Source organism: Parasteatoda tepidariorum, chromosome 7 (assembly GCF_982258835.1).
Source record: "Parasteatoda tepidariorum strain Cologne lab strain chromosome 7, Ptep-v5.0, whole genome shotgun sequence".
NCBI classification, from domain to species: Eukaryota; Metazoa; Arthropoda; class Arachnida; order Araneae; family Theridiidae; genus Parasteatoda; species Parasteatoda tepidariorum.
The window spans coordinates 58,452,975-58,468,582 of record NC_141761.1 but is presented as its reverse complement, the minus strand read 5'-3'; the positions used below and the strand labels follow the sequence as shown (position 1 = coordinate 58,468,582).

General features: G+C 27.1%; 1 protein-coding gene across 1 annotated transcript; it reads left to right on the top strand.

Moving 5' to 3' along the window:
• The first annotated feature begins 2,881 nt into the window (after positions 1-2,881).
• LOC107453813 (uncharacterized) lies at positions 2,882-14,527 on the top strand. Its single transcript, XM_016070774.5, has 4 exons — positions 2,882-3,231; positions 7,608-7,642; positions 11,035-11,274; positions 14,107-14,527. The coding sequence occupies exons 1-4, from the start codon at positions 3,228-3,230 to the stop codon at positions 14,200-14,202; spliced, it is 375 nt and encodes a 124-aa protein (XP_015926260.1). The 5' UTR covers positions 2,882-3,227; the 3' UTR covers positions 14,203-14,527.
• Positions 14,528-15,608: the final 1,081 nt, after the last annotated feature.

Below are 15,608 nucleotides of genomic sequence, written 5' to 3'. Positions count from 1 at the left end.
CCCCACTCGCTCTGACCACCGGACCCAATTTCTAGCGGTTAGTACTAAATGTTTGAAATTTATTTGAATAAGAACCGCATACAAAAATTATTCTGCAAGTGAAACAGGAGAAGTTTATCAAAGAAATTTAAAAAAAAAGCTTTCTGGATATATATTTATTCTACAATTATTAAGTTTTGCATTTTTAATATCCATCGCGAAAGATTCTTGTAAGTAATTATTTTTTGACGTATGGTAAAATATCAACGAGAAATGTTGCCATAGCTGTATGGCAAAGGTGTACCATAACCTATGGAAAAATATTTCTTCATAAACTGTAGCACATCTTAGTTTTATGGCAAAAATTTGTCATGTAAAAAAATGCCATAGGATATTCCTATGGGGTTTTGCCTATGGCAAAATTTTGCCATACACTTTTGCCATACACTCATGGCAAAACTTTGCCCTACAAAAAAATGCCATAGGATATTCCTATGGGGTTTTGCCTATGGCAAAATTTTGCCATTCAAAAAAATGCCATAGAATATTCCTATGGGGTTTTGCCTATGGCAAAAATTTGCCATACATGTATGGCAAAATTCTGCCATACGTATATGGCAAAAGTGTATGGCAAAATATTTGCCATAGGCAAAACCCCATAGGAGTATCCTATGGCATTTTTTTATGGCAAACCTATGGCAAATTTTCCTAAGGGTGAGAATTGCTTGTAGCACTAAAACGACTCTCATCTGTGAGGAGGACGCGACTCCATTGATGAGGTGTCCAGGTTTCGTGTTCTCTGCACCACTCTAAACGGTGCCGCCGGTGGCTAACTTTTAAAGGTATGCAGCGTTCAGGACGTCTAGCAAATAAGCCACCTTGTGGAGGCATCTGGCCACTGTAAATCTTGATACTTGTCGTCCTGTGGCTGTGCACAGTTGCTGAGATATGGCGCTCGCTGACTGAAAACGGTTTCTTTTCGCCTGGAGGATAATGTAACGGTCATCTCTTGGTGTTGTTTTCCTTGGACGGCCACCACCAACCTTCCGAACAGCTGTACCAGTAGTTTTAAAGGCATTCCAAGCACGAGAAACAACACTTTTGTTGATCCCGAACTCTTCGGTGACACTGGTCACACTACGCCCCTCCTCAAGCTTCCCAATCATTCTTCCTCGAGTAAAGTCGTCTAAATGATTTCTTGAAGACATGTTTCACAAAACAAATCACTTGCACTTGCAGCGAATGTCTTTAACTACGGTGCTCTTCCTCCTTTTATTACAGCTTTGACCTACGCGCGCCGACCCACAAGGTTTACGTACACTTATATCACCTATGACATTTTATTTCTAAAATTTGCATACAAATAATCTTTCTACTGAATTACGTGCATACTATACTGCAATTTCATGGCTATCTTATGCTTTGTTGGGGAGCTGTGGCCGAAAAACCACTTAAGTTTTGCACACCAGTGTAGTTATTTTTTCATGATCATCTAAAGTCTTTGAAAATTATTTTGCATTTTGTTAATGTATATAGTGCTTAAAAATATTTTTTGAGTGCTTGAAAAGTACTTAAAAGGTGCTTATTTTTTGTTGAAAGATTTGGCTACGCACCCTGATAATAAAAACTATAATATAAGGATTATAATCCATAGACGAATGAAATAAAGTGAATATTTGTACACTGCGCATTATAAAAAATAGCACACCCTGAATAATTTTTTTTATCTAATGATCGGCTTTCTTTGCGCTAAGCTTTAATCTGAACTGTTTAACAGGTAATTCTAATTAATTTTAAAAAGGCTTGTTAATTAATGCAGACGTTATTTTTAGTATTTTAAGTCAATGAAATGGGATAACTGAAAAATGTAATGTATTAAAGCAGTATGTTCTTTGAATGAATACGTAGTTTTCATTCAAAGATTGAGATAATTGAGTCTTAATGAAAACAAAAGGGTACCATTTGTTCTTATTAAATTATTCTTAGAAGTTAAGATTATTATTATTTATTATCTAAAAATTATTAAAAATATTTTCTAACTTTTATTTAAGTATTATTTGAAAACGTTTTTTTTTTTCAAAATGTTTATTGGATAGAATTTCAAAGAATATTAAAATAAGTACGATTCGTTATTAGAATTAATTAAAACTTTATTTCTTCATATCCTAGACTATTATATCATATGAAAGTTTATATATAAAAGAATATACACACCATTGCTTGATGTATTGATATATTGTAGTCCTTGCAACATATTTTAGAATTAAATTTAATGCTTTAATGCTTAAGTAAATGCTTTGGTAAGGAAACATATAATTAGCCTTAAAATTTTGCACTAGTGGTATATAATTCAGCCTAACAAGTTTCTAAAAATTAAAACTTATTTCATTCAAAAATTGTATTAAAAATATTATTAAAACGAAGTTTTTTTTTATAAAATAATTTGCTCTCATAAAAGTTTTGTAAACAACTCATATATTCAGCATAAAATTTTATATTATTGTGTATTAATTTATTTGAAGAAAATTATTTCAAAGTTGAGCAAAGTTCAAAAGATGTTTAATATGTTTATTACAGAAAATCTGAATGCAAATTGAAATTGTGTCTGGAAATATAATTTGCATTTGCACTCTTTCATAAAATAAGGGTGGATATAAACACAGGCATTTTTTAAAATTTTATCTATTATTGTAATTTTATCAATTATTATAATTATTTTTTAATCAAATTCATAAACATTTAAGAATGACTTTAGCAATAAATATTTATTTCGATTTAAACTTTGGAAAAATATGAACTTTGATTTATTAAATTCCCCTATTGCTCGCAATTTGCGAGGAAAATATATTTTCAATTATTCTATGAATAAGAAATTTTTTAAATTAAATCAAAGATTTAAACCAGAATTACAATGGCGTCTATGTACGCCCACGTTTCTTTCGTAAGAAACTTTGAGTGGGTAAAGGTGTGGGGAGAGTCGGAATGAATGCGGGAACACTTTGATGCCTTTAGTTCAAACGATACCTTTTTTTAAAAAAATAATTTAATGACTCTTATATCGTTTGCGAGAGCGAAAACCGGTTTACCTGGTTCCACTTTCGAAGGACACGTCACCCAAGGCTAAGAGTAGAAAGAACACTTCCTAAACTGTCAGTGACTTTAGTGATTCCTGAACTTTTCATTTCTTTGGATAAGATTGTTTTTTTATTAAAAAACTTATCAAAGGTGATCAAAGAATAGCTACCACGATGGGTATGTAACATTTTTGATAAGAATATAATTTATTTGTATCATTAATGAGATATTTTTCAGAAATCGTTTGAATATTATACTAAATTTTCAACCGCCTTTTATTCTATGACCTGAAGGTATATTTGTTGTTCTTAGTTGATAGCGAAAACAATAAAGAACTTATTTTAATCAATCTTATTGCTGCTTTCACATTTATTTTCTGTTAGCTAGCTTAGCTGGAAACTAAAATTTATTTAATTAATATGCTCTCTTTTTGTTTGTTAGTTATTTTGCTAAATAATTCGATTTTATTCTGGAAATGGGAGTTACAGCAATAATTTTTAAAATTTGTTGGAAAGAAATTAATATATCGCATTTTTAATTTCTATTTACTTTTTCTAAATATCTAACATATGTGTATTTTAATCTTAGCTCATTACTCCCACCAAATTAGTTATACTAATAATAATTTCTTTTAGTAGTTTCTTTCGGACAGAGCGTAACTCTTTCTTTTTGTAGAACAATGGGTAGAAAATTTTGGTAGTTTTATCGGAATTTTCAAACAAGTAAATATTTAATATTGGAATAAGAGGGGTTTAATAGCAGCCTTTTATCTATATTTTGTCCATAAATTATGTATTTTATTTCCTCTATAAATTTTAACTATTGTTTACATGAAATTATCTCTTGAAGTATACAGAAATTTAATTTTTACTTAAAAAAATGCATTTTCTTGATTCTAAAACTGACGAGAAGCGTTTTATATTGTTTATTAATTATTTTTTTAAAATACTTATTTCAAAGTCTACTTTATTCACTTGCTTAATTAGTAAAAAAAAAAAAAAAAGGAAAAAAAAAAGAAACAGGAAAACTTGGTTTTAATCGGTAATTAATAATATATATATATTTAATGAAACAAATTTATATTCTTTCTTTTTACTGAATTCGCATGAATATTTCTTTATAATAATTTTTTCGATATAATAATTTCTAAATAATAATTTCTTTCTTTTTATGGAATATACTGCTTGTAACCAAGACATCTAGTATAATGATGATAGTTGATTTGTGCTTTCAATTAATTGTTTGTATTGTTCAAGAAAATTAGATAATACAAAGTAAATAAACAAAAATAAATAAATAAAAATAAATATAATTAAGTTAATAAATTGCCGTGTTTGTGCGATAAGATTTGTTTAAATTTTTATGAATTGTTGGAAAAATTCGGGGAGAAAAAAAGAAAAGAAAAAAAACTGACTAGAATTAACGAAAAGAATACGAGGAGATACTCAGATATAGTTTAAAAATGTACAATTTACTTTGTACAAATTTAAATTTTAATTTAGCGTAATTTGAAACTTTTTTCAACACTACAGGTCCAGATTAAATTAAAGCTAAGTAAAAATATCGTAAGAAAAACTCGTGCATCAAGTGAAGTGATGGCATCAATATTTAAAGTAAATTTTTATATTCTGTGTAAAAACTACCTGCTTTTACAATTTAGAGCATACAAATATATAAAATAAAATTTCATATAAAGTTATAATATCAAATGTATATTTTATTGCGGAATTAAATATACATATCGCAATTTGTATTATTGTTAATAAATTAAGTTCGGATAGCATTCGATTATCTTTTTTAAAATAAACAGAATTCTCCTGAATTGTTTTAACAGACAAATCAAAACAATTGATCTTTAATGAACAGTACATATTTTTTATTTACCACATTTTTAGTACATATATTTAACATCCCTTTTTAACAGTTTTTCTAAAAGGGAATTTGTACTAGTATGTATGTATATTTGTTCATTATGAATATTTGTATTAATTGCTTTTTGCAAAAATCAAATTTTTGCACAAATCAAACAAATCAAAAGTTTTTGCATAATCAAAAACCAAAGATAGAAAAAAGAAAGATTTGCATAATCAAAGCATTTTCAATGAAGCAGTGTAATTATTTAACACAAATAATTTTATATTATTGCATCAGACGATTAATAAAAGTTTATGTTTTATTTAAAATTAAATGAAATACGACACATTTTTAAGACAGCGAAAAGTGTTTATTTATCAGATATGTATTTTTATATATTTCTTATTTCGTCTCCTTACCCTTATTCTCAATATTATATCATATCATCTCTTAAACGTTTTACTCATTTTTGAATTCCTTTTTTTCGTATAGAAATTATGTTATTTTTTCTTCGAAGTCGTGAGAACGGTTTTTACTTTTTTCATAGATGGATTCTTTTTCCTTTCATTTTCAAACAATTTTTCGAGAACAGAATGTATGAAAATCTGAATCTCCGAGGTCAAATAAATATGGAAGATTCCTTCTTTTATTCTCATTTTGTGAAACGTGTTGATAAATGATGCATTTCTGCTTTACTAAATGTGGACATTTTGCTTGAATTTTAAGATTGTCCAATATTATTTGTTGAGTCCATGATTATTTGTTAGCAATAGTTCCTCTTAATTTATTTCTTAATTCTATATAAACATGGAAAAAAATTATTCCGATTTGCAATCATCTCATATTATTATGAAATATCAAAGAAAACATCTGGACTACAATTTTTTTTAATATTATTTCAGCTTAATTTAGTTAAAAGATTACACACATTGCACATTCATTTTGTACTTGATTGAAATAATTTGCAATTTGTAATATACATTCAGAAATATTTCATTTCAAAATGTCTTTAAAAGTTGTTTTGCCCACTTTGGAAAAAATTCATCTTGGAAACTAATTAAGCTCAGTAGTTTCTGCGTATAGATTTTGTATCAAAAAATCCTATAAAAAACCCTAACCAAAAGTTAAAGAGAATGACAAGGTTGGAAATTCTGCTCCAAATTTATATTAAAAGTACAGTGAGCAGAAGATTTTACCCTGAATAACTTTTATTCTAATGATCGATTTTAACGCACTATATACCAATCTTAATTGTTCAAAGGATTGACTTCAAACATGTCAATTAATTAGTGCTCACTATGGAATCAGGCACAAAAACGTATTTTCCTTGATTAAACACGCCTTTTTATTTTCATTTTTATAGAGTATCAAAATAAGAGGGGGGGGGAGGTAGCCGCAATCTGGTAAATATGGCCACATGGTTAAGTCAGGAGAGAAGTTGAAAGTTTGGGTTCCTTAATGCTAATTCCCATTTTTTGGAGTTTCACCATATTTCAGAAATGTTTTAAGAGAGTACACAGAATTTTGCACACATTTATGAAATTCATTCGACGAAAGATAATTTAAGGGGAAAAATAAGTTTTAGTTTTCAATTATTACTATTATTTTATTAAATAATGATCGAAAATCGTTTGAATTGTAAGACATACAGATTTTAACAATTATTTTAACCCCTTCCTTCTCGCTCCCGTGAAAATGACGGGGTGAGGTTTCGCCCTCTATTTCTCGCTCCCGTGATATTCCCGGGCTGGAGTGTTCAGTAGTAATGCGTCAATAAGAATAAAACTAATTCATTTCTTTTGCCCGAATAACATTTTATTTCTCATTTTACACACCAGATGGCAGTACCAGGATATTTTTAAGGTAATTGTAGATAGTTTATTTTAAACTAGATGAATACTTGTATAATATAGGTGTATAAGAAAAATAGTCACTTTTATGTCCGTTTTCTTGAAAATTAACCGATCGTTAAGGGGTTAAATAAAATAATAATTTTATACTATAATTTTGATTAAAAATTTCAAATTTTTAACAAAATTTGTCAAATAATTACAGAGTTACAAAATTTCAAGAAAACCTTATTTTGAAATTTTCCTTTGTCAAAAATTATTGTGCATTTATTTTATTTTCTATTTTTATTATTATTATATTATTAGAGATGTGCGCCCTGCTGCATTCGCTTATCATTCGCCACGATTGTTATTATCCTTTTTTATTTCTTATATTTAAGTTACATATGTTGAATAGACGCAGTTTAATAGAAAGAATTTAATTAGTTTTCGAAATGTTGTAGATGATGAAATGTGGAAAAAAAATATCTATATTTAGAAAGCGAAAATGATATAATGGAAAACACAGTATAAAATTTCGGTTCGTTTGAGACGTGTTTTTTTTTTTCGTACCTTTTTTTTTTTGAGAACAGCAATTTTGATGTAAAAATATTGATGAAAAGCGTTTTCCTCCTATTTTTGGAAAATAGCAATACTTTTGAAATGAAAAATGAAGTGAATGAATCTTTTTAATAGATACTACTTCAAAAAAAAAAAAAAAACTGTCTGAGCAACATTTTTAATTTAGAACAAAAAAATCGTGAAAAAGTTTTAGGTTTTATTTAATTCACGTATTTATTTTGTTATTTATGTCAATGATTAAAAATATTAAATATTCTATGTTAAAAACTTTAATAACTTTTTTTCCAGGTCAATATCTGCTGTCCTTCATATGTTTAGCAATGGTAAGTTCTACAATTTTATATCAACGCACAGTTTCTATTAATAGTTTGTATTTAAAAACAAGTGGGTATTTATTTATTCATCAAAATGATTGTAATTAAATATAAGATACAATAGTTAATTCTTAATTTAAATGTGACCCTTCTTCTGCTTCTAAAGTTCTTTACCTATATTATCAAGAACATGTGTGGCCCACACGAAGATTGAGATTCCACATTTTGTGTATTTCGCCATATCTCGAGAACTTTTGAAGCGAATAGAATATTTTTTTACCCACTATTATGAAATTCGTTTATCTAAAAATAATTCCATGCAAAAAAAAAAAGAAAAAAGAAAACTTTAGTAAATTTTTATGATTTTTATTATTTTATTAAATATTAGTCGAATAAATTTTGAATTGTAAGGCACGCAATTTTTTATATCATTTTAAATAATACAGTTTTACATGGCAAAATACAAAATTTGAGTGAAATCGGTCGAATAATTCCCGAGAAATTGAATTTTAAAAAAGGCGTATGTTTGTAACTTAAGGCATACTATTAAATAAAATAACAAAAAAAAAAAAAAAAAAAAAAAAAAAAAAAAAAAAAAAAGAAAAAATCCTAAAAATCTACTTAGCGAACCGGTGGACGGAGAGAGTTTTAAAGGAGACAGTTTAATCCGCCATGTCTTCGAATGTATGTACACCAAATTTAACGATCGGTTAATTTTCAAGAAAACGGTCATAAAAGTGCCTATTTTGCCAAATATGATTAGTGCTGATATCTAGTTTAAAATAAACTATCTACAATTACCTTAAAAATATCCTGGTACTGCCATCTGGTGCATAAAATGAGAAATAAAATGCTTTCCCGGCAAAAAAAAATGAATTAGCTTTTTTTCTTTCTATTGGGTCGTTACTACTCAACACTCCAGCCCGGAAATTTCACAGGAGCGAGAAATAGAGGGCTAAACCTCACCCCGTCATTTTCACGGGAGCGAGAATGAAGGGGTTAATGTGGATTGGTTCAGAATTACGAAGTTGTATGAAGTACATGCATTTATACAGACGCATAAACATTCTGCTTTATTAATATAGATATGTATTTTAACAAAGGTTTTTTAGACCATCTTAATGACAAGAATTAAATATACTTACTTTGAAAATAAGTAAATCTTACACGCTAATCACAAAATATTCCAAAAACAGTAACATGCAAGTTTATTCAGAACTATAAATTGATTACTAAACTTTAGTTGTAAGTGTTGATATTTTAGAAAATTTTGATCTATTTAAGAAACATACTTGCACTTTTCAACTACGTGGAAGACAAAAAAGAACAAAGAGGACTTGGACAGAATTTTGTTCCACATTTGGGATAAAATTATTATTTGATTTTACTCTTTTTGTTATTAATATTCTTCCTACAATCATAATAGTTGCCAGAAAAAAAAAGAAGAAAGAAAATCAATTTTTATTTTAGGTAATAAATTTTCAAGAACACAAAGCAGGAATGCTCATATATATAACACTTTAATGAAAAAAGTATTTTAAAGATAACACAGAAATATAGTGTTATAGAAGTAAAAAATTCGAACATAAAAATTCTTTAACTGTTCAAAACGTAACAAAAATATAGGTTCAGAACACATATATTTTCAAATTTGTAGAATTACCCATAACATTTTTTAAATATGTATAAAAATAGAATAAATTTCATAAAAATATTAGGGTAGTTCTTATCTTACTTATGTTAAGTCAATAACGAATCTGCAAGCATTATAATTTAGATACAGTTTTAATAAAATATATTTTACACTTAATAAAAGAAATGTATAAAAACAAACTTCTATTTATTTTTTTAATGAATTTTCAGTTCTTTCTAAATTTAATTAAATGGAATAAGCCTCGAGAGTTTTTCTAGGCTGAACATCCATTAAATTTTTTTCCTGAAAAAAATTATCATTAATTTTTTTATTAGTAATTACAGAAAGGAATTACACTAACTTCTGAGAGTTAAGTGTGGTCCTTAATCCTTCAATTTCTTCCATTGTTATTGTAATGTTTAATGTAAGAAAAGATTTAAAAAAAAAGAAATTGTAAGTATCAATTTATTTATAAAGAATTAGTATCCGTCGATTTCCTTTTGCAATGTCAGATCTTTAATTAGTTTTTTGTCTTGACATTTTTTTATGTTAGTATATGTAATGAAGCGTGTGCATCTTTTATTGATTAGTGTTACGACAAAAAATATTAGAATGATTTTAAATATTTTAATAGATTCCATCAAAGAACGTTTATAATTTCACGGTATAATGCATTTTAATTACTTTTGCAGATACGAATAATAGTAAACAAAGACAGTTTACATTTTATCTGTTGATATTTTTGTAATTAATATTATAATTGCTTTGTTTATGGCTGTTGTCTTGTAATGTTTAAATAGTAAAGTATTAGTTCAATTTTTTTTATTACAAATTTTCTAAAATTAAATTTAAAGTTTTACAACTTTCGTGAATATATGCATTTTTAATGCCAAAAAATTTAAGTTTAATTATAAATTTTATTTTTTCCATAAAATATGAAATTTAAAATCTCCTAATTTTAGAAGTAAAAGGAATAACTAATTTTTCAATGATATTACATCATTATTAAATATATATGCATTTTGAGCTACAGCTTATCATTTAAATTTGCTGCAAACTTAATAAAGTGCAACTGAAATATGTTTCCAAATTAAAATTATCTTCCAGTAAGCAAGAGTGAGCATGGAAATTTTCATGATTATGTAGGTCAACTTGACGTCCTGCCAAATTTATAAATTTCATTTATTTAACTAAAATTTTTAGTGATTATTTGTTATCTGAATAAATTTAAATTTTCGGTCATTTTCTCAGTGGTACTATTTATAAGATCTGTAAATTTTTTTAAAAATAATTTTAAAATGGTCCTTTTTTTAAAAAAATGTTAATACCGTCTTTCAATATTATGAGAAAGTAGTGTAATAATGACCAAGTGTAATAATGACAGTAGTGACCAAGTAATAAATATTAATATAAAAAAATGATTGAGATTTTCTTCTTCCCTTTTATAACTATTTAAACAAACAAAAAAGTCCGAAAGTAAGCAATTTCGACCACCAACCTGAATAAGCTAATACTACTTATCTTAATTGAAGTATTGCTTAAGTAGAATTTTTATGAAATAAGGCATATAAATGAAAAAGTATATGAATATAACTTTGAAACTAAGTTCTTCAGATGCTGTAGCTGAAACAAAATTATTTAAGATGGTTCGATAAATATGTATATTGAAAGGAGCTTAAGAAAATAGTTTCGTCATAATTATTTGAATCCTACATAGAACTTAAGCTTACACAATTGCTGGTATACAAATGTCTTGTATTGTTTTCAGGTGCTGACAACGATTTGTGCGGATATGATGAGAAAAAGCATAGTGTTCGATGAAAAGAACCCTAAATATTTCTATTGTCCTCAAGAAAAACCAAAAGGTATGAACAAAATGCTTGTCAAGGCCAGACCTATTGACAAGCTATGTGAATATGCAGGACAACCTCCTAAGGAATTCAAATCTGATTGTTACAACGACATTGATGAATCTGACTATGCTTGCGCAGAAAAGGAAAGAATAATGGTAAGGATCAATAGACCGTACAGTATTATGGTAATGTGGTTAAGTTGTTAATCCATCTCCTTAATTCGTAATCGATTTTTTCAAATTTTCTGACTACAAAAATCTGAACAAAAAGTTGATTTTTTACTTGAGTCTGATCTAGGGGAATTATTGCTCAGCATTCGTTGATTTTAGGGATTTTTAACCGAGCAGCAATAATTTAGATGGGACGCAGTGAAAGTAAAGTGTGAGATGGTATATGGTGCAAATTAATGAAATTTAAAGCACTTAATTTTTTGAAACTTCATAAGAAAATTCTGAGTTTATAGATTTTTTCCAGTTTAAATTTTCTGCTTAGATTTTTTTGTCCATCTATTTGGCATATGTAAGAGTCTCAGTGCACAAAATATGAAAAAAAAAAAAAGAATAACTGAATAACTTTTAATTTATTGATTAAATTTTCACGAGCAAAGATGGTTCATAGTTTCAGAGGTTAACTTCTTCCAGTTTAAATTTTTTTTTTAATGTCAGCCAAACGTATGCAAGAGATACAGTGTGCAAATTTTTTTATCAATAAAGAATCAACCTGATTAACTTTTGATCTAATGACTGGATTTTGCTTACAAATATGCAACCTGCATGGCTCAAAAAGCAAAATTTAAATATGCTAATTATTTGATTCAAATGGTACTTTAGGTTATGAAGTCAGACACCCAAGCATTCAATTTTCTGAATAAAAATATAATTTTTCCAACTGATCCGAATTTCTAACCCCCAAAATACATAGGTATCTGCAATCTGGAAAATTTTGTTCCCTTAGTCCTCTGAATTTTAATTTTACTGTTTGCGAATTTTATCACAACTCTAAAAAAAACTATTTAAGTGAATAAAAACAGCTCTGCACATTACGATAAAACTTCTTTATCAAAAGGTAACTCTAATCAAATAATACATTTTTAAAGATTATTTATTTTCTCGTGTTATGAATTTAATAATGATCGAAACTTTTTTAATTGGAAAGCTTTTACTTAATTTAACGCTATAATTTTAAATTAAAAAAAAAATCTAAAATTTGATTAAAATCGATTACAATTCGGTCGATTGCTTTAAATTTTTGAATTTTTTTTTATTTAATAAAATGTAAAAATATATGTATTATAACTGACTGTTGTAACTTAATTGTTGTTAGTCTAAATAAAAAAATAATAAATAATTATAAAAATTTATTTTTTATATGGAATCATCTTTGGGCAAACGAGTTATATACCTGTGTGCAAATTTTTTATTATTGGTATGAAGTAAACAATTTAAAAAGGTAAATTTAACATTAAAGCACTAAAACTTTTAACTGACTATCTAGCTTAATTTTTCTCATATTTTGAAGATCAGAAATCCGTATTGGTTTAAGGGGAAAAAAAGTAAAATAAAAAATAAAAAGAATAAAAATAAATAAAATAAAATGTTTGTTTATTCAGAGAAAGTACGTTTTTGTACCTGATTTCGCAATTTGAAATACCATTTGCTAGATGATAGCATATTTTCAAAGTATACCTTCTCCCTCAAGTAATTTTATTATCTATATTATCTATATCTATCTATATATTTATATGTATATATCGGTAGGGGAGAGTGGGGTCAATTGTAACATTTTTTACTTAACTATTTTTAACTAACAAAAAATCCAATATATTATTATTATTAATCGACAGACGAGTAAAGTAGATTATCCTCTACTAGAGAAAAAAATAAATACCTTATTTTAAATGCTATTATATTAGTTATTAACAATTTTTGACAGTCGTGCACTTGTTACAATTGTCCCCACTTACGGGGTCATATGTAACAGTTCATAAATTCAACTAAAACATAGTTAATTATACATATTATCATAGTTGTGATATATTTTTTATTGATCAAAATAGTAGTGATATTTTAGGAGTAAAAGTAATAATGAGCAGACACCTAAAGGGTTACACTTTTAACTTTAAGGGGATAAAAATTTTAATTTATGCTGTGAAAGGTGACAAATAAAATAATGCACATGCAACGTAATATAAATGATATAGGAAACTATTGGTGGTTCCTAAAGAGTTAAGAAATGGTCTGTAAACAAAAGATTATTTATTTTCAGCTGTTACAATCGTCCCTTTACTTATTGTTACAATCACCCCCAAGACGCCATTTCAGCTTCATTTGTTAGAAACAATGCTAGTTAATTAACAAAACTAATCTTCTTTTTTTTTGAAATGTTAATTAAAGTGTCCACTTATATATTCGGTTAATAATTTTTATTTGTTTAAACAAAATTACTTCGTTACAATATAATATTCTAATACCAAAAAAAGTACTTACGTAGCGTGAAAATATCTTTTGTGATGTAACGCGTTCAAAAGTACAATAAAATGGTTGCCAGCATGGGTGTACATGTAGATTTATTAAATGCACCTTGTGAGCCACCTAGGAACCAAATCTGGAACCCGATACTCGAAATTTTTGTTCTGTCACAATCGTACCCTGTTACAATTGACCCCACTCTCCCCTATAGACATAGACATACAAAAGAAATTCAATACCAAAAATATTAAAATAAAGCACCTGAAAAAAAAAAACGAAAAAAAAACGTGTGTTCAATTTTCTGGCTAGATGCAAATTAGAAGTGTGTGATTTGAACGTAAAATAATTCAAAACAATAAATAAAAATAATAAAAAAATCAAATTTCATATTTTCCGCATAAAGTGAAAGAGAGACTAAAATCCGATTTTTAGATTAAATTTCTATTCAAAATGATTGTAATTAGCATAGCTAACAATGCTGTTTGTTTAATGCTAACCTTGGTTATTGTATTTTTTCAGACTAGGTTAAATCCTCCTAATGATACTGACACTACAACTATGGCGTCTACAACTACGACAAAATCTTATATGAAATTAAAGGCTAAGAAGTTGTAAAGGAAATGGACATCTGCTGGTCATTTTTGAAACTGTTTTTCTTCTGGCAGCTATAAAAAAATGGAAAATTTATTTATTTATTTTATCTTTTTTAAAACCTTTTGGATTTCTTGTGATCATTTTAGTTAGATTTTGAGCAAGTTTTGTATACATTTGGAACCTTTTATGTAACGCATTATTTTGTGATATTTTTTCAATAACATTTGTAAAACTTTTGTAACACTGCTTTTTTTCGAAGAAAATTTACAATTTATTTTTTCATTTTAGAATTAAAAGGTGATTGTTAAACTGATTTATTTTTTTAATTAAATGTCTACGAAGTGAAGTTATCGTTTTTTCTTTAGAATAAGTATTGTCACTACTATTTGCTAAATATTTTTCCGATTTCAGTTAATTTTATATTAATTGAATATAAATTATTTATGAAATTAATTAATCATGAATTGTAATCTGTTTTGTATCCAGGAGTTTTAAGCATGATGGTACACTGAGAAAATAAATATGGTCAAAACTATCGGAATATGGTATCATGTATCTGGCTCTATGGGAACACTAAAAAGCACAGTAATTTTTACCAAAGCACTTTGGTAATGCTTTTGGTAAAATTAACCACAAAGCATTGTTTTATAATCTGTGCTAAATTGTGGTAAAATTGGAAATTTTTTCATGATATCTTAGAACAAGGTATAAAAAGCATTTATTCGGTAAAATATACTTATCATCAGTTTTGTATTTGTTACTAAATGTGTGGTAATAAAAACTAAAATTTATGAAACCAGAATTTCCAGTAATCTGTTACCATATGAACGTAAAAACTACCAATTGAATGATTTGAATACTGTATATTTTGGTTTCATCTAAATTACGTTTTCTTAAAAATGTTTTTAAAGTTTCTTTAAAATCAGAAATGTCAGTACCATACAGAACGATAATTTTACCAGAATTTTTTTTTCTCCGTGTAAGACCTCACTTAAATCTACTAATGTTAAAGACAGGGTCAACACTCTACCAAATAGAACGCAAGAAACTGCACTACTAATGTTTAAATAAACTCTCTACTCCGCCAAAGTAAAACAAAAGATAGTACATAAATTAGGTAGCACTATGAATGTTAAAACGAGAAATTTCAGATACCACTTTCTTAGGAGCTATTGAAAGTAATTGCATAATCGTTTTTCAGTATTAATAATTAGATTCCCAATTGATTGCAGATCCACTATGGGGATAAATTTAGAGACTTATATGGCCAACAGTAATGTGATACCATGAATTAAGACTAATACTAAAAGTACGGAATAACGTGTTAGTTGTTCAAACCATTTTTATACTTGCCTTTGAAGCCTATATATTAAACAATATATTCTTTACATTATTGTTCAGAAAATAATATTTTTTATATTATACTA